This window comes from Hipposideros armiger, unplaced genomic scaffold (genome assembly GCF_001890085.2).
Source record: "Hipposideros armiger isolate ML-2016 unplaced genomic scaffold, ASM189008v1 scaffold_188, whole genome shotgun sequence".
Classification (NCBI taxonomy): Eukaryota; Metazoa; Chordata; class Mammalia; order Chiroptera; family Hipposideridae; genus Hipposideros; species Hipposideros armiger.
The window spans coordinates 1,152,367-1,174,413 of record NW_017731538.1 but is presented as its reverse complement, the minus strand read 5'-3'; the positions used below and the strand labels follow the sequence as shown (position 1 = coordinate 1,174,413).

The 22,047-nt window shown below is 43.3% G+C and overlaps 1 protein-coding gene and 1 long non-coding RNA gene across 11 annotated transcripts in view; one reads left to right on the top strand and one right to left on the bottom strand.

Annotated features, from left to right (window-relative positions):
- Positions 1-22,047, bottom strand: part of TEAD1 (TEA domain transcription factor 1) — a 255,672-nt gene that overhangs the window by 58,876 nt on the left and 174,749 nt on the right. For 4 of the 10 annotated variants that reach the window (XM_019652871.1, XM_019652863.1, XM_019652866.1 and 1 more), the window contains 3 exons: positions 10,086-10,150; positions 7,612-7,674; positions 7,460-7,522 (listed from right to left, as the gene is read on the bottom strand). In XM_019652871.1, the coding sequence (XP_019508416.1) occupies positions 7,460-7,522; positions 7,612-7,674; positions 10,086-10,150 (191 nt within the window). The remainder of the gene's footprint in view (positions 1-7,459; positions 7,523-7,611; positions 7,675-10,085; positions 10,151-22,047) is intronic. The other 6 variants (XM_019652872.1, XM_019652873.1, XM_019652867.1 and 3 more) reach the window with 2 other exon arrangements.
- On the top strand, positions 7,765-10,827 carry LOC109388275 (uncharacterized). The gene is made up of 3 exons (XR_002125170.1): positions 7,765-8,536; positions 9,380-9,517; positions 10,514-10,827. It is a non-coding gene; the product is annotated as an uncharacterized LOC109388275 (long non-coding RNA).

Genomic DNA, 22,047 nt, shown 5'->3' with positions numbered 1-22,047 from the left:
ACAATGGGATTGCTCTAGGAAGGGATAAAAATGTAGACTGAGGCTCTTTCTGTCGCCCTTAAAAACAAAATCCAGGCCTGGCTCAGTTCACATGGAAACATAACGTGTTCCATCCTCTAGTTTACACTGTAAATTCTGCATCACCACACCGCCGATGACAGGTTCTAATTCCATCAGACCCCAGCACAAGAAATTAACTGTCTCCAATCTGAGTTTTAGCTCAGTTCTACGAAAAACAAGGTAATGAAAATATCGTTGAGGAGACAGAGTACAGGTCATGAATGCAAAAGAACTCCCCAAGGAGTGGGCGATGCCAGCGAAGGCGGTATATAATTTCCCAAACCCCGTGACGAGGCCAAGTGTCTTGGTCCTGGTGCCCAGACAAAGGAGGTGGCTGTTCCAGGCTTTCTTTGCCTTGTGCAGAGCTAAGAGCCACCTCCTGATAGAAGAGAATGGCTCAGAGGGCCACGCAGAGCACCACCCGATGAAGTGAGGCATGTCTCCCCGCTGGACAGGCCCATTCCTGGATGGAATCGGTGGTGACACAACCAGGATTCGGCAGTGTGGCCTGCAGCAATGCCCCAGTGAAGCTTTTGAACTCCTCAAGAGAATTTAATTAACAATTTGAACTTGAAGCTCTCTGCTTATTTGAAAGAGTAGCAGATTGGGAAGAACTGCCTGTTCAGAAATCAAATCACAAAGGCCATCAGGTTGAGAATGAAGAAAATGGGCTCGGGAAGCGCATGTAGCTCATATATTAGTCTACCAACCAATGGATACAATTAGAGAAGCTTGGGCCTTTTTCTGCTTTGTTGGGATGATGCAGTGTCAGCAAGGACAGGCTTTTCTTCAATACACATCCAAGCTTGACACGAATACATCTACTGCCTACGATGTCTTCCTGCTGAGGGTGGTGCAAAGTGAAGTCTTCCTTTCCTCTTACTGCTGTCCTGAGTCATGCACTCACCAAATCACAGTTCAGACCAGACGTGGCTTGGTCCAGCTTTACAGGAACATGATGCTGGTCTGCAGTGTGGTGGTGGTCTGAGGAGCTCGGTTGTGGCTCCCACAAGCCTCTGAAGCCAGCAAATAAAGGATTGCCTTTCTGCCGCTATTGGGGAAAGGAGGTCTCTGGGCAGAACCTGAACAACCTTCCAGGACAATCAAACCTATAGAGTCTCAGAGAAGGAAACTCTAAGTAGGGACTGAGTAGGAAAGAAAAGACTGCTTAATGCATGGAGAATACTTCACATTCTTTCTACAGGCTGGGATAATAAATCCCTGGAGCTTAAAAAAAAGAACAGTTAATGACCTTTTGATGAACTAATGTTGAGTGAAATAATTCAAGGTAGAGAATGACGTCTACATTTTCAGTACAGTCCTCAGACCATACCAAAGTCTTTTCAGACAGGCTGCTGCCTCTCACTGCTCCACTGAAGAGTCCAGGGAAGGGCTAAACTAGGGGAAAGACAGAGATGGAAGACAATACATGCAACTGGTGTGAGTGACACTGCTATAGATGCAGCTGGTGATACAAGGTCCAAGGGACATATCTAAGTCAACATCCTTGGAATTCCTAAATGCATGTTCTGTAGACCTGTAAGCCACTTGCACAGTGTAATTGCACGGATTCATTTTCTACTTTATAACTAGAACCAGGCCTAGCTCCACAGCTGTGGGGCATCTAAAACCCACCGAGCACCTGAAGAGTGGTGGGCTAAAAGGATTTTGTCTGGGCAGGGGCCAAACACATGGTACTCCCATCACTGTGAAATGACTCCCTCAAAGCTAAGTTCTCTTCTTCAGCAGCAGTTAGCACTCTGACTTGTCTCTTTGACACTTTAGCCAAAAAGATTTTAAAAATAAAACAGAAACTGAGAGTATATGTTTAATGTCCAAAATCCTGGCACTCTGGTCACAAATGCCTTGCATTTCCTTACCCATCCTAGCAGGCCCTTGAATCTCAAATGCACTCTGGGGACCCCGTCGCCCCCTTTCCCTGATGCCCCAGTCTCTGCTCCTGGTTCTTCGCCTCCTCACATCACTCCTTGACCGTTTCAATTATCCCCTGGATTTTCTTGTTCCTTGGACCTCTCCCTCACGTTTGTAGTCTATGTTTAAGCCATCCCAAATTGGTGGCCGAGTCTCTCTTGGTTTAGGCTGCGATACATTGTAGAGGAAAAGTCTCATGATGGTACCAATGGCTTCAGCAGAAATCCACAGTAGACAATGGGTAAAAATCTAGATTAGTTTTAGGACAAGGGCAAAAGGAGAAGAGAGAGTTTTCACTGGATTGATTTTTCTCAGGGAAATAAATGGCAAGGAAAGACACTAGACACTACTGGTGGGGGCTTTGGGGAGAAAGGAGAAGGAGATTGGTTGTGGAAGGAGGGTGGGTAGAGGAAATTAGAACGAGTGAGAACAATGTTTTGCCATTTGACTACTTTCACTTAAAAATAAAGTTTTAAAATGTCATAATGAAAATAACAATTTCTGGACAGTACAAACATGAATGTTTCGTATGTCATTCTCTGTACGTTTTAACTTTTGTTAATATTAGAAAATTTAGTAACAGCTACTTCATAATTTTGATGCACACCCGTGAATTAACTGCCATTACTTTAAGAGAATGCAACCTTTAATAACCAACGTGTCAAATGCTGCTATTGAAAAGTTTTGGTGGACATTTTTCAAACTTAATAAGAATAGAACTTTCAAACATAACTGACTCTTTAAAAACAATGAGGAAGATAGGGCCGGCCGAGTGGCTCAGTTGGTTACGAGATCGCTCAAGAGTGCGAGCTCTGAGCAACAGCGGTTCTATTCCCGGCCCAAGCTGAGCTGCCACTGAGCTGCCAACAGGTGGCAGGATGGCTCAGCTAAAAAATAATAATAATAATAAATAATATAAAAATAAAAACAATGAGGAAGAAAGAGTATCCAGGAGTCAGAGCGGACTGATGTGGAAAGCCAGGCCTGCACCTCTCTCACTCAGGCTTCACAGCAGGCTCTAAATTAATGTCCCTGCCTCTGGTTTTGCCTCTCTCCTCACCAACCTCCAAAAACAGTTGGGGAGATCTTTCCAAAGTGTAAATATGAACGATCCCAGTGTGCTCCCCATAGCCCACAGATGAACCTCACTCCTCCATGGAATACTGATCCGGGGCCTGCCTTCCTCCAGTGGCAGTTCCCATTCCATGCTGCAAACTAGATGGCGTTCTTCATGGTTCCTCAAACACCCCCTGTTATTTCAGTGGAAATTCTGTCTTCCTCTGTGCTCAATTTTAATGGAACCTCCTTCATGATGATTTCTTTAGTTCTCCCTTCGTCTTTCACTGTGCAGTCTTTGCACCACTCTGTTAAAGTTCTACTGCCGAGTCCCCCCCTTCTCCCCCAAGCTGGAGACAATCCACTGGAAATCTTGTATTTTCCCCCAAATGTAGCCAAAAATAACAGAAAAGTTTAGTGTTCCTGAAGAACACTCTGCTTACTTAACTCTCTATGCCTGACATCTACTAAAGGGTCCACAATGCACTGGATTCTCAATGGAAAGTTTACAGGACTGAATTAAATCATCACTTCTGTGCTTTTGGAGTTCAAATCTACATGGAAATCTTAAAACTTTTACTAAAACAAATTTTGTTATAAAAATTTAAATGAAACTAAAGCCCACACATTTGGGAGTGATCTGGTTCACAAACAGGCATTTTGAGAGCCACTGCAGTTAGCAGAAGCATAAAGCTGACCTTTGGAATTTATTCCAACAGATTTTCAAGAGTGTGACTTTGGTAGTTAGGATGACTCACGCATAACTGTGACATGAGAATGACCACTCTCTTCTTGAGTCTGTTTTCTTCAGAGGAATATGGCAGAACAGGCTACAGAACTCAGGTAACATGGCTTTTAAAATGGAAAATGAGGGCTTCCCTGTGAAGGCTGGGAGAGACAGCCAAGAGGCAGCCATCTCATCTTCCTTCTGCCTCAAGCAGTGTGGTTTTTCTACCCTTATTCAACCGAACAGCCGAAGAGGCCATTGCTAAGGATGAGAGGGTGAGCTTTGATTAAAACAACCTTTACTTTTTCATGCATTGAAAGTTTCAAGTGCGATTTCAATCTGAAACATGAGTTTTGCCGCTTCAAAAGGGCTGGAAAACCACTAGCCTAAAAAGTTCTACCACACCCTTCCCCAGGAAGTGAAGACAGGCTTATAGGCAAGAGGGATCACATAGAAGCCACACCTGGCAGTGGCCCAGGTGTAAGCAAACCATGTATTCAAACTCCAAGGGAGGGCAGGGAAATGGAGCTTGGCTTCAGTCTTCACAGGAGGGCCATGGGCCTTTGTCCACCCCAGAGAACGGAAATCCTTTGACTTCTGAACATGTGGCGAAATGGTGAGCAGCTTGGCTGAGGCAGGCACTGCAGGGACAGGTCCTGAGATGGTCAGTCACCAGCCGCCTTCTCCAAGAAGCCCTGCCACATCTTCTCAGGCAAAGCACCAGTGTGTCTTTTAAGCTTGGATACTTACTGCCACCCCTACCACCCACCCAGAAGCTATCCTTGTTGTCGGCTGGGATGACTTCAATTTTCTGTAGCAAGTTTATCACACTGGTTATATGGGGGAGGCCAAGAAGACATAGCTGTCAGCCTCCTGACCCCACAACAAATTCAACAAGGATACTGATCCCTGCCTCCCACGAACGTGCTGTTAAACTCCAGAGCTGACCAAGAAAGCGCGGAGACAGGGGTGAGATCTACCTCTCCTACAAGGCCACGAGACCTGAGCCCACTTCGCGGGGATAGCTGCCTAGGAAGATCAACGAGGGCATCTTTACCACCGAATGCCACGGAAGGTGAAGGCAGCAGCATCGCCTTCGGCAGATGACAGACAGCCTGATTCTCCTCAGTTATCCTAATGCCCTTAAAGTGGTGACATGGCAGCTCGGCAGATAGGATCACATCATCCCCTAAGTTACTGATGATCACCACAGTGTCAATCAAATTAAATCCACATTTTGACCAAGAGCCCAAACTTAAAAAAATCGTCCTTCTAAAATGTGGGTGCTGAGGGAAGGCTGGTGTCAAGGGCTGCCTGCCTAGATCCAAGAAACATGCAGGTTCTCAGGCTCTCTATAGTGTGTGCCGGCATGAGGCCTTCCGCTTGACAACACTCCTCCATCTCCACTAGATAAAACCCTGTCTGAATGAGCAGTGGTTTAGGATTCAAAAAGATCTGAGTTCAAATCCTGACTCTGACCCTTAACTAGGCCTGGTGGCTTTCGGCAAGTCAACTCCTAGAACCCGGGCTGCCTAAAGGTTATTCCTCAAAATCCAAATAACGGAGCTTACTTTGTGGTGTGGGTAAAGGAGAAAACACACAAGAGGCTCTGCTCCACACTAACTCCTGCCTTTCGGCTCCCAAACACCACGCTGCTTGTCCCTGGGATTCGCTCCACATTTTATTTTGGCTCTTTCTGCTAACACTTTTCCAACAGTGTCCTGTATTTCACATTCCCATTTACATGGCCTGCTCTGTGAATAGGGGGGTTGGCTGTTAACTGCCCACCGTGATGCGCGATATGCCTGGAACACTCAACTGGTATTAGCTGATGGAAAGAACAAAGGCCTCCATTTTCCCAAAAATAACGTGGTAGGGAGGAAGGAAAGACACGACAAGAAGATGGAGGTGGTTCTTGGAGCTGAAATGCTGAGCCAGTTGCTACTCGACTGCCTCTATTTCCGCCTCCTCCTTGTGTCTGCCCCAAAGGAGAGTGAGCCCGGGCTGCCAGTGAGAGGAAGTCTTCTTGTTTTTTGTGTTTTTTTTTTTAAGAACAAACACAATTACAACTGTATGTTTGTGTGTGTGCTATGTATAAAGTAATGGTAAAAGGGTTTCCATTGAGGAAGAATCTGAAAATCACCAAACCAAATGAGAATATGAGTGCTTCCCTTCTGAACAGGAGAGCTTCGTTCATCACTTAGAGGGCCTTGGGTCTAGGGCTGTGTACCCTGGAGAGCCTAGGTGAACCACGCATGTGGAAACAGAGCAATTCATAACATCACAGATGGAAACACAAAATTGATGTCTATAAACTTCTTTGTACATCATAAATCCGTTAGCTCAGAGAAACTAGAAACAGAGTCAGAACTTGAGCAAACACTGTGGTAGTTATATCCACGTAGAGAGGACTGCACCTTTGGTTAAAAAGCAGGATCTAAGAAGTTATCTTAGTCTTCCAACTGCTCAGCCAGTGCAGCTAAAAGCCAGCCACCGTCAGCCACACGTGCGAGCGAGCCAGCATGCTGCCCACTGCAGAGGGCACACCAAATGCTCCTGCCTGGTCACTAGGCCTACTCCACAGCCAGCCTCATTTGCATTAAAAAAGTTGGAGGACTTTGGGGAGGGTCCCAGTGTTCACCCCTCAGTGCTGTGAAAATACACTTTGTTCTCTAGGTTTAGAACAAACACATCCATTTACTGAATGTATGGGAGAATATAGAACAGAACAAAAAAATGGCATATGGGAAAGGCAACAATAGGAACTACAAATTTGTTTTTATTATAAAGTAAAACTCCTCCAAACAATAATCCCTTTGCATTTCTAAAACAGGGCATCATGAAGCAAAAGTTGTGGGCTTTACTGCCAACTTTGGAAAGGGGAAAAAAAGGGAGAAGCTGCATTTTAAAGACTGTCCATGCCTCAATTTTTGCTATGAAATGTATTTGAAGAGATGGGAAAATGAGGCACATGCAAAAAAAAAAAAAAAATTAAAGTAAACTCAAGTACAAATGGAATTGCAAACATGGATTTGATCAGGAGCTTTCTCATCTTTAAAATCCATCTTTGAAAATGTTTTTTAAGGCCTCCACCTACATTTCTTTTTTAATAACTTAGAAAACAATATTAAGCAATGTGGAAGAAATCTCGCAGAAAATACTCTATGTTGGAAGAACACATAAAAAACTAGATGGACAAGGCGTATTTTTCGTAAGTATTCTTGAAAATACGTCAAAATCACAAAATAGTTCGTAAATATTTCTTTAAACAAATTCCATGATGACCGCTGTGGAAATGATTCTCGTTTGTAATTTCTACACCAACTTCGTGTCTCTGAACTTTTTCACCTCTCCTAGCTTGGTGGATATTCGGAGGGTTAAAAAAAAAAAATCAGGTTTCTGTGCTGGAAAGTTATTAAGACCAGCTCTCTGCTGCATTTGCATTGTTATTAGGGACACACACACACACACACACACACACACACACACACACACGCACACACAGAGCTTAATGTGAGGCTAGTACAGAAACAGAGAGATTAGACACAAAGAAATGTAAACAGCTCTCACATGCGAGGAAACTAGGTTACAAGAATCCCAGGCACCAGGCATTCACCAGTCACCATGGAAAACAGGAAGTGAGATGCATAGCAACCACAAGCCAAAAAGCAGGAAAGCGCATACCTTTAGCTTGGAATGAAAATCACGAGATTTCCTTCTGGCAAGAACCTGAATGTGACTAGACACCTGCAGGGTAGGGGAAGGGAGGAAAACAAAGGAAAAGCCTGTAACCATGGAGATGAAAAGCCCCCTACAACTGGGCAAGCCAGACGTACCTTAATGGCGGCTTGAATTTCTCGAACTTTCTTTCTTGCTAAGACCTGTATATGACTAGACACCTACATTGTTCGGGTTTATGAGGGGAAACAAAACAAAACAAAAAAAACAAAACAAAACAAAAAAAGGAAATCAAATATAAAATTGCTACTCCTTAGGAGGGTGTGGGGTGGGGATGGGGGAGGGAGGTTATTTGCATCTCAACAAAGCTCTGCAGTTAGGAATCCACAGTCCCAGCCAGACACCAAGCCCCCAGCGCTGCTCTAAGCTTTTCAGACTGGGTCATCACTGCAGTGACTTGATTCAGGAGGAAAGTTTAGGCTCATCGAGTTTTTTTTTCTCACCCGGGAGCAATCATGGGCATGGGATGAGAGGGGGAGAGTGGGGTTGTTTTCTTTGTAAAATTAAAAAGGTGGGGGTAGCGGTAAATGAAAATATTTATAGCTTCTCAGTATCAGGAGGGAAAATCCCTTTTTCTCCATTTAGAAGAGACGATCCATAAATTAGCACAGTCTGCAGAATCAAAAAGCTGAAGCTGTCGGTTGTATTCTGATCTCATTAAGAGGCTCTGGATTCTGTAGCAAATGTTAAAATAATACTGACATGTAAATGAGATCTCAAAGTGAAATGGAAAGACCCAGTTAGCAGAGCATTTTTTTTTCCCCCTTATAAATATCTTTAATCCTTCCACTCTTTTGGGTATTGACTGGGTGCCAAGTGGATTTACATATGATTACAAAGCGCAAAGTGTGAATACAGCCAGCCAGCCATCCTGTTAAAAATCTGGGTTGAAAACCACACGGATTTGCTGAACAACAATTTCGCATTGGAGAGGTATCACCAACTGCTGCCTAAAAACATCCCCAGGATGCCGGGGTGTGGAAACCAAGCCAAGCCTGGCTTCTGAAACAATGATTCCACTGGGTAAACAAATTTGCATCTCTTTCGGAGGGGCTGGGTTAAATTTAGAAGAGTCCCCCATGGAAGGGGTTGGGCACATGACCAGAGCTCACAGGCCAGCAGACAGTCCAGGTCCAGCACTTTCAGTATGTTGGGAATTAGAGCTTGTCTGTTTTTGCCCGTTTCAGAAATTTAGAACCTTCCATGTAAAAAGTTCAGCGACTCAGGCTCGTGCGAGACAATTACTTCATGTTCAACACTCGAGCAACTCTTAACACGCAGGATTTATGAAAGATCCTTTTATCTTTCACTTTGTCTTTTGAGTGTAAATTGTTAATTTTTTTTTTTCCAATTTGCCTTTTTTTTTAAAGTATGGAGAAGCAGGAACTCTCCCATCCTCTTCACCCCTCCATCCGGCTCCTGCTTTTATTTGCATTCACCCGATTTGATTCTTATGTGATTTGCTGACTTAATGAGGACCACTGGCCACTGTCGGGGAAGCATCCACCGAACAGACAATGCCCTGCCTCCTCTGCACGCTGGCAGGAGGCCACTTCCCTCTGTGCTGACTCAGCAGCCAGGCTCCAGGCTGGGGCACATGTAGCATTCCTGGGGAAAAGCTCTCCCCCGTCATAAACACTCATAAAAACGACTCATCACCGAGCAGAGGACTGGAGTCTACTGCTCAGGCTGCACGAAACCAAGTGGAGCTTGCCTTTTGGTTTGAGTATCGTTTTTTAAAAATCCATGTCAGATCCATTAGCGCAGGTAAACATTAAAAAATAATTTTTTTTCCTGTTAACAACTCACCCATGAGGTTTGTCTGATATTTCCCGCCCCCCTTCCACTTTCTTTTTCTGTTTTTAGTTAAATCCCAGTTTCTCATCCATTCCAGTTCTGAACTGGGTGCAAGATTTTGGGGGCTGCTTTACATCAGAAAGGAGGAGGAGAGCCAGAGCCCTGACAAAGGGCAGAGGAAAATCCCTGACACTGCTCTGCACAAAGGTATTTAAGTTGTAACTTCATTTCAGTCACAGCAGCTACTGACAAAAAGCCATAGCTTAAGGAGCAACCGTTCCCTGGATGCACATCATTCAGCACCATCGTCAGGCCAATCCTCGCGGCTGCTAGTGTTACTTTTTCACCGAAATGATGACTCATACATAACTGTTCCAGGATTTTTTTTACAATGCGCAAAATCTCAAGATTTCATGACTTGCAAGTATATGTGCACCTGTAGCTTTTGCAGTATTTGCAGATGCACAGTTTGGGAAAGACATCAAGCTTTTAAAATAGAGCACAGGAGCAGTTCATACACTGACTGCCCTGAGCAGTAACACTTTCCCATATATGTATAAAAAGAACTCGGGAGACCACTTAGTAAAGGGTCACTGAAATGATGAACAGTGAAAACTGAGCCAATTTAAAACACCAATTGAAAACAGCACTGACGTCCTCACAGGGAACTCAAATTGGGGGCTCCTAGGAGCCAAAAGCACAGCCAGCCACTGCAGCCAAAATGCCTCTTTGGGCCATTCGCTGACATGCACAATTTCCAGGTAGGTTATTTTACCTGTTTTCTGGTCCTCGTCTTCCCTGTCCTGAGTTTGATGTATCTGGCTATCAATTCATTCCTACCTGAAAGAAAGAAGAATTTACAATAAGATGGGTTACAAAAAAAAAAAAGGGCATCTGAAAGCTAAGAACAGAATTCAGAATCAGTTGCAGCCATAAGCTTATTAACACTAGAAAAAAAATAAAACAGTAGTTGTTTGTAAAAATACTAAGGGAAATTGGGACGAGGGGCATTTAATTATGAACTATGATCAGCAATGGAGGACAGAGATGTGCTTTTTTTAAAATGTGCCTTTTTGTTTCTTGGCATGCTTGTATCTAAATGGATGGTCACTTGTATAAGCACCAAACACAAGGATTCGTGTGCGGGTCCACAAACCCGGTTCTGTTTAGTCTTATTTTTCGTATTCATTCCTCCTCACCCAGGTTTCTATTTCTAGTTACCTCCACTTAACAGTCACTACAGCCACAAAAGAATGAACTGCTGTGACCGGGGAAAGCCTACAATAAGAAGTTAACAGTATGAAAGCAGACACCCCCTGAAGGTAGTCACTACACTGGTAACTAACTATACAGAAGATCATGTCTTTGAAAAAAAATGACTCAGCCTCCTCAAAGCTTTATAACCTTTGGGGGAAAGAACATGCCTAAAAGTACCAACAAATGTCTCCTATCTGTACCACCCTGAGACTGAGAGGTTTCAAACAGATAACCTGACTCCGAAGGACTGTAATCTCATGGGAAAGTGTGGCCTCAAAGCTAAGTGGGGGAAATGTAATATGCCATGAAGTAAAACCCCACTCATACAGGACATGAGTCCAAACTGTAACTACAATCATAACTGTATGGCTAGTTGTGTAACTTGCGTTTGCAGTCTTAATTCCCAGACGTGCTGCATACCTGAAGAGAGCACGAGCTTCATGTCATACCCCAAAGCCTCCCCAGGGCCCAGGAAGAGGAAATAATAACACAGCCTCTGGTGAAAGAGAAGGACCAGATCTCCCCTGGCAGAGTCAAGAATTGGCAGCACTGCTGAGGACCAATGCGAGAGTGTCCGTACGGAAATCTTGCCTGAGAAGTTAAATGCTCCCCCCATCACTGCCTAGAATGTTCCTGTAATCATGGTTCCGTCCACCACCTGCCTATGTTAGGACCGTGCAATATACGATCACCACTGGAAGGCAAACGAGTGGTGGAATGTCGGGGCTGGAAAAGTACCTTGGGTCATCCATTCCCACCCCTAAAAATCAAAGCCCTTATTAGCCGAAGCCAGCACTTCTAGAATTCAGGAAGCTGTCCATTTTACCTTAAAACATTTAAGAATAAAAAGACCCTCCTTATCTGTGGCTTTCTGTAACTTTCCATCCTCAAATTCTTCTTGTTCCTCTTAACAAGAAACCAAGCTAGTTCCTTATGCACATGACTGACTTTGAGATACTAATGAGTTCTCAGGTCCCCCTGGAGTTGTGTCCAGGCTGAACCTCCCCTGGTTCCTTTGTTATCTGTGACAAGCTTTGCAACACGCCCCCATACATCCTGTGACCATCCTTTGTCTACTTTCCTTTCATAGATTGGAGCCCAGAACTGGAGTGATGCTCTTGTATGACAGGACCACAGCAGAGTGGGTCTATCACCTCTCTCATCCTTAATGCTCCACTTCTGTCAGTGGCAGCCTAACACTGCATTTGATTTTGCGGGGCCACAATAAATGGTCAATTTAGGTCAATTTGAACTCTTAAGGCTTTTTCATATGGACTGCTCATCAGATATAACCCTACCCCTGTGCCCAGTCTTTTCATGCATAGTTAGGATTTTCAGGTCCAAATACAGAACCTCGCATTTCTTTCTATTGCATTTCATCCTGATAATTTAAGCCTATCATTCCAGCCTGTCAGGAGCTTCTCAGATCCTCATTCTGTGACTGAACTTACCCTTTAGCCGTAGGAAAAGGACTTCAAAATTCAGTTTTGAGGACTGCTTCTCTAAGGATTCTCTTTCAAACTTTTGAGACCTGCCAATATGTTCTGTAGTGTCATCAGGTCTACTTCTCCATCTCTCAGATGGTTGTACAGATTTTGCAATTTGTCTCAAAGGCTCACTGATAGCAGGGTCCAGATAGGAGTGCCTAATCACCAGAAGCTAGACCTAAATGACAGTGTCTGCAGACGAGCCAAGCATCCTCCATCTCGGGGCCTCGCTGTGCATGCACCCTGCTCAGGGCTGTCTGAGTGGCCAAGGCAAAATAAATCCAGGGCTCCATGCAATTTCATCTGAACCTTGTCCAGATGGCAAAAATGTCTCTTGCCCCCATATTTGGGCTTATTTTCTGTGAAAGCAGTCAGAAATGGCTGGTTAGGTGCGACATATCACCCATATCATTTTTAATTTCTCCTGGCATTTGGTTGACTGGATGAGATCAATATCCAGCACAGCCACATTTGACTGTACATCCTGTAGTCTGTGCGGATGACATCCCTTGGAGTTAAACAATGTCAACTCATACTTTGATTACGGTACTTATAAAAATTGCTACTTCTACAACGGCCCTCCCTGAGTGCTATGTACAGAGCACTATGCTGCAGTTATCATTCCACTGAAAGCCTATCATAGCTCTCATACCCCTGTGCTTTACATGAGTAAGATCACCTTTCACAACCCGTGTCCTTTCTTTCATACCAGGTTTTAAGCCATGACGAGTAATTACCTCGAGGTTCCTGTGTGTTTCTTCTTGCCACCATAAGGAATATCGCTAATTCTTTTTTTAATTCAAATTCAACTGACACTAAGCATCTACTGTGATCTAGGAAATAAAGTGTTAATCACTTTATTTCAGGAGACTTTAATGATCATGAGGGTGGCTTTGCACACAGAAAACACTACTCAGGTTTATCTAGTTTTTTAAAATGTGTATTTCATTTGTTTAGTTGTTAAGAAAAAAACTTAAATACCTTTAAGTTCTAAGTTCAACTCAAAAACATAATTTTTACAATCACTTTCAAAAGTTCATTCGAATAATGTTTGGACCATTTTACAAACTTAAACTCCTTTAAATATTTAAATCTATGTATTCAATTCTGTTAAATATTAGAGCTGTTTAATTCAACTTACAAAACCTTCCCTTAAGCAACTCTTAGAAACCTAATAAATTATCTTAAATTCTCTAATCTTCCTTACAAATCTAGTGAGACTTCAACCCTTCCAAAAAAGTAAGTCTAAATCAATTACCCCATGCACATATTAATTTAGAAAAACAGGCTAACCTGTTTAAGGGGCCAAATTATTTTAAATAATTACTTGGAATATCAAATGAGCATAAATCCTTTAAATAAAAAGCATTAACACTATAGCTTTGATTCTCTTAAAATCTCCTATTTTCAACGCTAAATCTTCCCAGAATTAAAATATGCTTACCCTTTGGGGAAACAAATATGCCATTCCAAATGGCTTTGGAGTATCTTTTTGGCTGCTTGGGGTTGTACAAATTTTAGGGAAATCAACTAGGTTCTGAATGGATTCTTGTCAGCGACCCTGATAGGATGTCCTGAGACCTCTTTACACGTCTATAGCACAACCCTCTAAATGGCATGTATCCATATAGTCCAGTGCCCTGGATTTGAATCATGGTACTAAGCTGTAAAAGTCCCTTCCTAAGAACTGGGAGCTCAGCAGCCCCAGTCATCAATGATGTAACTGGCAGTGGACCTCTGGTCCACACAGTACAGTCTTGTTTTGCAGCCATGATCAGGATGTTGTGCATTAGAAATGTTAACCCTCACTTCTGTCTCTGTCCCAACACACACACACACACACACACACACACACACACACACACACACACACGGTAGTGTTTCCTCCAGTAAGCCTTGCATTACAAAAATGATTGTCAACAAAGTTAACTTTAAAGTTAATCCTGGTATTCTTACACTAGTCATACAGTCATGCGGAGACCATCTACTTTGCACCTTATGATGCCTGTCTGGTGCATCAGGGATATAAAGAGAGAACAGACAGCCTGCCTGCCCACAGAGTCCAACATAAGGGCTAAGATACAAGAGCAAATCAGCTCTACACATTGGACGACAACTAATGCCATGAGAGAGGTTCTGGAACACACATCGGTAATTGGCCACAAATAATTCAGAAAATCTAGAAAGCGTTCCCAAAAGTACTGGAACATAAGTGGGCCTTTCAGGATAGATTACATTTTCTCCATCATTTTATTATGGAAAATTTCAGACACACAGAAAACTTTTTTACAGAACAAATTTTACATCGTCATTGTTGCATTTCAAAATAAATGGCAGGCATAATAACACTTCTCGCTAAAAACTTCAGTGTGCGTGTCCTAACTATAGTGATTAAGACTGATTTTGACAGGCAGAAGGGGGAGGGGGTGCACGTTGAAGATCATTTTAGACAGAGGATGCAACATGTCTTGAAATACATAAGTAGTGAACTGGGACTCTTTAAAAAAAATTACACCTGCTAACCCTTAAGCTCCCTGGACCGCTGCATCCTCTTTCTGAGCCCAGGAGTCTCTAGGTTCTACATGCATAGCATACACAGCATTTGTGGTTCATCTCCTTCATTCTTCTCTATAAAGCCTTGTAATAGCTGATAGAGCTGAGTGGCCATGTCACACTTCACCACTAAGTGTCATTACACTACTGTTTCTCTGTAGCATAAAATTCCTTTTAGGAATGACACCCTATCCTTTCTCTGAGTCTGAGGTACTGCAGCTGAAGCTGGCTTTGCTTTTCCCACAGGCAGTAGGCAGCAGCAAAGATAAACACAGCCTGACCTGCCACTTTTATACTGTGATCCTTACCAGGCACTGCAACCCAGTTTTTATTTTATTTTTCCTTTCTCCTAGATAACGTAACACAGTTGAAAGTCAGCCCATCATCGGCTTCTCCTGCATCCCGGATTGCGGTGAAATTTTCTGCTAAAGGGGCAATTCAGGGAGAGGTCCCTGCAGAAAGGCCTGGAGTTTGCACTGTGTTTGCCTTACCCAGACAGAAGACTGGTTAACATTGTTGTGGGCTGTGTGTGTAATGGGATGTGGCCTCAAGGTCATGTTTGAGGCACAGCAAATGCATGGTCTGTGGCTAGAAATTGTAGCCCAGAAACAGTCAGCTTTAACAGCCTAAGAGCCACTTTGCAATTGAATGGAGTCAGAGAGCCACAAAGAAAGAACCAACAAATGGACTGCTCCTCTTCCTTGGCTACAGCCATTTCTAAGGCAAATTCAGACCCACAGAGAGCTGAACTTTTGCGGGCCTGGGGAAGGTGCTCTAGCTGTGTACTCTGAGAAAACCTCTGCTGGTCCTCCCTTTCCTGGGAAGGATATGTGAGGATTCCCCACACTTTTTTCCCACGTTAAAAGAATGTCAGTAAGAAAACACAGCCTTCTCTGGGTTGCTAGATCTGTTGTATCAAATGGGCGTTGAGGGCCGGCCGAGTAGTGCGTTGGTTAAGAGTTGGCTTGGGACACCAGCTCTGAGCAGCAGGGCCCTGGTTTGGATCCCACATGAGGGCCAGTGACGCTACACCCTCTACAGCTAAGATGGTGAACAACAGCTCGACCAGGAGCTGGGCTGCTGTGAGTCACCAGCGACGGCGTAGGCTGCAGTGGGGCTGGCCAGCAGCCAGCGTGAGCTGCCATGAGTGGCCATCCAATGGCCGGCGAGCGACTGCCTCACCCGGGGAGAGCGCAATGATAATACCAACATGGGCCGATGAAGTGATGTCCTCCACAACTAGACTGAAGAACAAGATGACAGCAACTTGTCTGTTCCCCTTCCCGGATTCCCCAATGCTGTTCCCCTCCCCCAATACCCCAATAAAATCTTTTTTTAAAAAAAGGGCATTGAAGTTATGGTTGCAGCCATAGTCTTCCAAAGCCCCTCACAAACTTTAACTCAGTCCAACAGCACTACTAGAATGTTTCTTGTTAAAATTTGAGCTCTGAACCTGTGAGCCCAATTGCTTTCATGGCCTGTATTGTCCTTGTTCATTTCTGTACACCTGGATTCTGCCCACCTTTCAAACACCTTGTTCTTCATGAATCTTCCAGCTGGAAGATGCCTCCCTTCTACCTAAACATCCACAGCTCTTGACCTTGGCCTCTTTGCTAGCTCATATCCTTTCTGCCTTATAGTCTATAATTTTGGTACATGTCATGGCTCCAACCAGATCATAAAGCTGTTTAGAACAAGAACCAATGTCATCCATCTTTTCTCTGGTTCCTCTTTCCAGGCAGCCCAATTTTTGTGGAATGAGTCATGGTTAGAGGCAGAAAAAGGGCTCCTACATCCTTACAATCAAGTTTGACCCTGAATCATCAACATAAAGTGAAAAAAGATAAAAATAGATGACCCAATGGGAAGAATCAAAGAAAGATGCCTTCCACAAATGACTAGAGCATGGGACATATCTCTGTCCTTCAACAGAAGACACAGCAGCAGCGCCCAACACAGAGCAGTTTACAAAGGACGTTCCCTTTGGACGTTGTAGGCAAGATTCTACAAGATGGTATTAAAAAGCTTCCTAGCCATGGACACTTTTTTATCATCTAAAGGGAAAAAGTATCTTAGGATATCAAAGTCAATAACCAAGAAACACAGATGTAGGGAACACTGTAGGGACCAATTGTCGCCAGTTAGGGACCGTTCTCTCGAGGGATATTTAGTGACCCTGTCCTCCTGAAGATCTGGGGTCTTTCTATCTATGGATACGGCCAGAGGAGGCAGGAAAGCATCCTTACTAACTAACCAGTGAGGAGTTAATAATTAACCTTTTCTTCCATACTGCTGTCATTGTCCCAGCAACACTGGGAAAAACAGGTCTACTAAAGCTGGCAAGTCACCCACTAGTCAGACAATTGCACCTACAAAGTACAAGTAAGGTGCTAGAATTATGGGGGTAAAAAGATGTCATCTCTGCCTTCAAGGAGCTTATACCTATGAAGGACTCTCACCCATGAGAACGGTGTCAAGTCACCCTATCCTTCCCCAAGCCTCTCATTCACGGCAGGCGTCACAGCTGTCGCGTTGCATTTCTCTGAATGATTGCATGATGAACGTCTACCTCCCCCTGCCCACAACCAGATAGGAAATTCCACAGGAACACAGATCATAGATTGGGTTTTACTCATCACTGTACCCTGGTGCCAAGGATACGACAGGTCCTCAGTAAGTATACACTGGTGGAATGACTGAATGAGAGGGATGGAGAACCAGAGTGAGAGAGAGGTGTAAGACTAAGACTGGGGGTAAAGGAAGGCTCACGAAGAAGCGCATCTGAACCAGTCCCAGGGTGTCGCCAATGAGGAAGTTTAGACACCAGTGTCTCGGTTAATCTCCAATATAAATCATTGACCAAAAATCAGCACCGCTGTGGAAAATCACCAGGAAGGGCCAGGCAGCTTGTTCTGGGTTGTCAGGGCTGGTACTGCGTGTTCCTGATCTAAAGGTTTACAAATCAGACTGATGGCCTTCAGGAGGTAAACAGTGGCAAGTCCCTGAAATAACCTGTGTCTGCATTCACCCAGGGACTTCTAAGGAACAGCTTTAGAAGAAAGGCTACACAGAGGAAGGCTGTGTTAACCCCTGGTTACTCAGAACTTACTCCTCTTATCCCTTCAAAATGGCAATGACCCAAGTCCCACCTTCTCGGAGTTCCTATCAGTCAATGGCAACTGATAAGATTATCAAGTGGTGGCCCCATAAAACACTGCGTTCTCTTTCATTTTAGTGGGACAGCTTAAAAACTACACATTTGCATTAGACTACAAGGGTCAAAAAGAGACGAGCAAGAGAAAATGTCTAATGCTATGTATTGAACACAATCCCTCTATGTTGGATAGAAATAGTTGTTTTTTTGTAATTATTTCTAGAAAGAAAATATGAAGTAAGTTTTTCTAATGGTTCATTCTTTATGAATCAATAGATGCTATACGATCACCTTTTTAATCCTCTAATGAATAATTTAACTAGCCTTAATACTTTACGCCTCTAGTTATTTTTCTTTCTAATCCATCCTACACACAGCTACCTAACACATGGCCCTGGTTTATCCGCTCTACTGCTTCAAGACCTTCAGTCTAGTGCCCTACTGCCTAGAGTCCAAAGGTCAAACTGCTTTAGTGTAGTATTCAGTGTTGTCCAACCATCTTGCCCTAACTTTTTCTTTTTCTCCACCACCACCATCACTACCATCACTTCCTTAATCCACTTTGCCACCATCAAAATGACACCTAGCTCTCATTCCTTGAACCGTCCTATCTAAGGTTTTGCTCACAATTGCCATATCCCTTACGACTACCAATCAGAATCCTTCCTGGTTCAGCTCAGGTGGTGTCTCCTCCATGAAACCCCACTCAAAGCATGCCTGAAACATGCACTAAGTATGGAACCTGTGGACAGGAGTGAGCCAGGGAGCCAGGTGCCTGGAGCTCAGCTTACAGACCAGTGGTTGGGAAAAAACCCCACAACATTATAAAGCAAACTAAAACAAAAGACACTGTGAGTTAAAAACAAATCGCTTAGTATATGAGGGTGCGAAGGCTTGACTCTGACTGGAAAAGTAGCATAGATGAACTATTCTGTCCTGGGCCCACTGCGCGTTATCTCTGGGCACTACCCACATTCTGGCTCTACTAAGAGTTCCTTGTGTAACAGACCATAGCTCCTTAAAGGCAGGATCTATGTCTTCAGCATCTTTGCATTCCACACACTCAAGGTGTGCATGGGATTTAATGGAACCTGTTTGCTGCCCCCAACGGCAACCTAAATAGACCCCTACCCACACGCTCTCAAGTGAATTATCATTCATCTTGTGGGCATTCACCTTTTTCTTCATGCCCACATCTGATTATTCTTTTTTACATTAGTAGGTCCTTGTCCACTATAAGAAAAACACACTCCTTAGCCTGGTGCCTAGGCCTAACAGCCCATTCCTGTAGAGGGCTCCTCTGTTCTAGTACAAGAAGCTTCACAGAGTTCCCCAAATCACTGTCATGCTTTTTCATACCCCTATGCTTTTGTAAAACCATCTATCCTTAAATGTTCTTTCACGTCTCCTTTGCCTGCAAATTCCGATTCATCCCTATGAGCCCCAACTGAAGTACCCCTCCCTGACATCTTCCAGGAGCTATCCAAACTGGGTCAGGCATTTCCTCCTTCAGACCCCCATGTGCCAAGCATATACCCCTGCTTTTGCTGCACTGCCATTACTTATCTATGGGACTATTCATTCCCTGTTTAGAATAGTGACTGCTCCGTGGCAAGAATCTATCTAGTTCTGTGCAACCCCAGATCTGGCACCTATGAAGTAGGGACTCAATTGAATGAATGAATGAATGAATGAATGCATTAGCTCTCATTTACTATGTGAAGAAACTCAGAAAAAAATGATCTAGAAAGATTATATAAATTGGAGAGCACTGACAAAATTACTTGAAATCTATATGCCCCTTTATAGTTACGACTATTTCAGTGACAGGCGGCACAATTTTCCAGACCGTTCTGCTCTCTTCACTTGGCACACGAAAGACCAACACATGCTCTTTTGCTCCTCGTTCCTCTCTCCCCCCACCGGCCTCCACATGCCACGGTAATATGGACCTGGTCCAAAAAAAAAACCAACGCTAATCTCAACATTAACCCGGGAGAGTCTTGTTAATGAAAAACTTCGCTAAGAACACTCTGTTTATTTATTAATTATTTGGCCTTAGAGGAGTGTGAAATCCACACATTCAAAGCTCTAAAAACTGCCGGTCTTTAAAGGAGAATCTTGAATGGTGGCAAAGCTGCAGACTTGGTTTTGCTTTTTTGTTTCTGACTCAGATGTATGATTGCCTCGATCTTTTTGAGGAAGCTGGACTTGTGCTTATTAGCTATGCGAACATAGGCGACTTGCTTAACTTCTCTAGACCTCTAATTTCACCTGTAAAACGGGATAAAACACCAAACCTGAAGGCATGTTGTATGCATTAGCAACAACAAATGGCGGTTCTGGCACCCCAAGATGATGCCAAGTGGTCCTATACCTATTATGTAATGTCCCTGCACTTGGTTGATGTGTTTTCATTGCTTGAACTGATATACGAAGTTTTTGTCCAGGACACTGTACCACATGGCATCCAGTATAAACCTACAATGCTTCTACTGTCAGTGTTATTGAAATTGAACATCTTTTCCATGCGATACTGAAAATGTTTGCAAAATCTTTGCATCACCTTAAATTTTCAATTTTCAAAATGATATGACCATCACGATTGTTTCCAAGTTGAAGGAGTCCTTTATTGTGTTATCTTAACATGAAGAGGGCATCATGCAGCTACTTACTTGCTACAATAATCTTTTAATTTAGAATAGATTCTTCATTGAATAAAATAACAGGGATTAGGTTTTTGCCAAGGGCTAAGTGTGGCCAAAATACTTGTAATTTGTGGCAGATTGTAAAATTACCTCAGTGAATAGGCTGGAGGGACACTGCATTTAACAGCAAGTCCTCCACTGGGTTTCCAGAATTTAGTTCTTAGTGAGTGTAAAAATACAACTATCGCTAGAAGAATTAAGTGTCAACTTCTATAGCTACTATAGCAGTAGCTACACAGAGGTGAATTATGCAAGCATTAAATCAAAATGACACTCACATGGGATTACACAGTGCTTAGAAAAAACATGCTAAAGAGAAATCTAAATGTCTAGGCCCTTAGTAATTCCTTTAAAAATAATATGGAAACCATGATCATAAAGAACTTTTTTTTTTAAATGTACTCAAACTGGAGAAATTAAAATTTGGGGATTAAGCTAAATGAAATAACAACAGGTGCTGAAGACCTACTATGTGTCAGCACTATGTTGTGCACTATACTGATAAACTCATATATTTAACCTTCACACCTGTACCTTATTCCCATTTTACAAATGCTGAACCTGAAGTTCAAAGGAGTTAAGAAACTAGCCCAAGTTCCCACACTTAGTTAAGTGGTAGAGTTGGGATTTGAACGCAGCTTTATCTTCCAAGTTCATTATTCCTTAACTTTAGACTAACTGCTCTGAAAATAATATAATAAGATAGCTTCTCACAAGATCATTACTAAGTATTCAATGAGAACAAAAATCTGAGAAGAGGCCACAACCCAACCATGAAGTGGACTGAATTGCATCTACACCATTTTTAAAGTTCTGTTTGTACCACGTACAAAACAGGATAAAACTTCAACTCCTCTTTATGTGCTCAAGGCCTACATCATCCAGTCCAAGGCACCCCCTCTCCCCTGTGTTTAATAACATCTATTGAATATGTTCTACATAAAAGACACTGTGCTAAGCATTGCAGGAGATACACGCTAGAATAATACATATCCTCTGCCCTCAGGGAGCTTATAGTTTAGGAGGAGAAATGAGGCAAGACGCCATTGTTACAATGAGAGGAAACGGACAGAAGAATAGTCGGAGGTCAGAGTTCAGAGTGGTTTCTTTCTATGGTTGCCATGCTCAGGCCACACCCGACTGGTCTCAAAACTAGGAGCAGCCAAAGGCAGCAACGTTCAGGCCAGTCGTTAAGGAGGGAGCAGCGGCCTAGGCAGTAAGCTTTCTACTTTATTTAGACAGTGAACAAGCGAGCAAACCAAACAGATTACTTCCTTAGGTTGAGTTTTAGGTTTAGGAGTTGACCCATTTTTATTCTCCTTTTAAATTTCAAATTACCCAGCTAATATGCAATATAGTCTCCTTCATAAAAAATAAAAATGCTACGTGTAGAAACCCACTTATTTTGCCTTTTCTCCTGCCACTCTACACACACTGCCATGTCCTGTTGGGTACCATTCCTTTGTGTGAAGGATGGCTCCTTAACCCTCCCTGCCCTCATGGTTCCACCCAAGCTTGCTGAATACTGATTTCTGAGTTGCCAAGACCCCGTTCAAATGGTACCTCCTAATTCCCTGG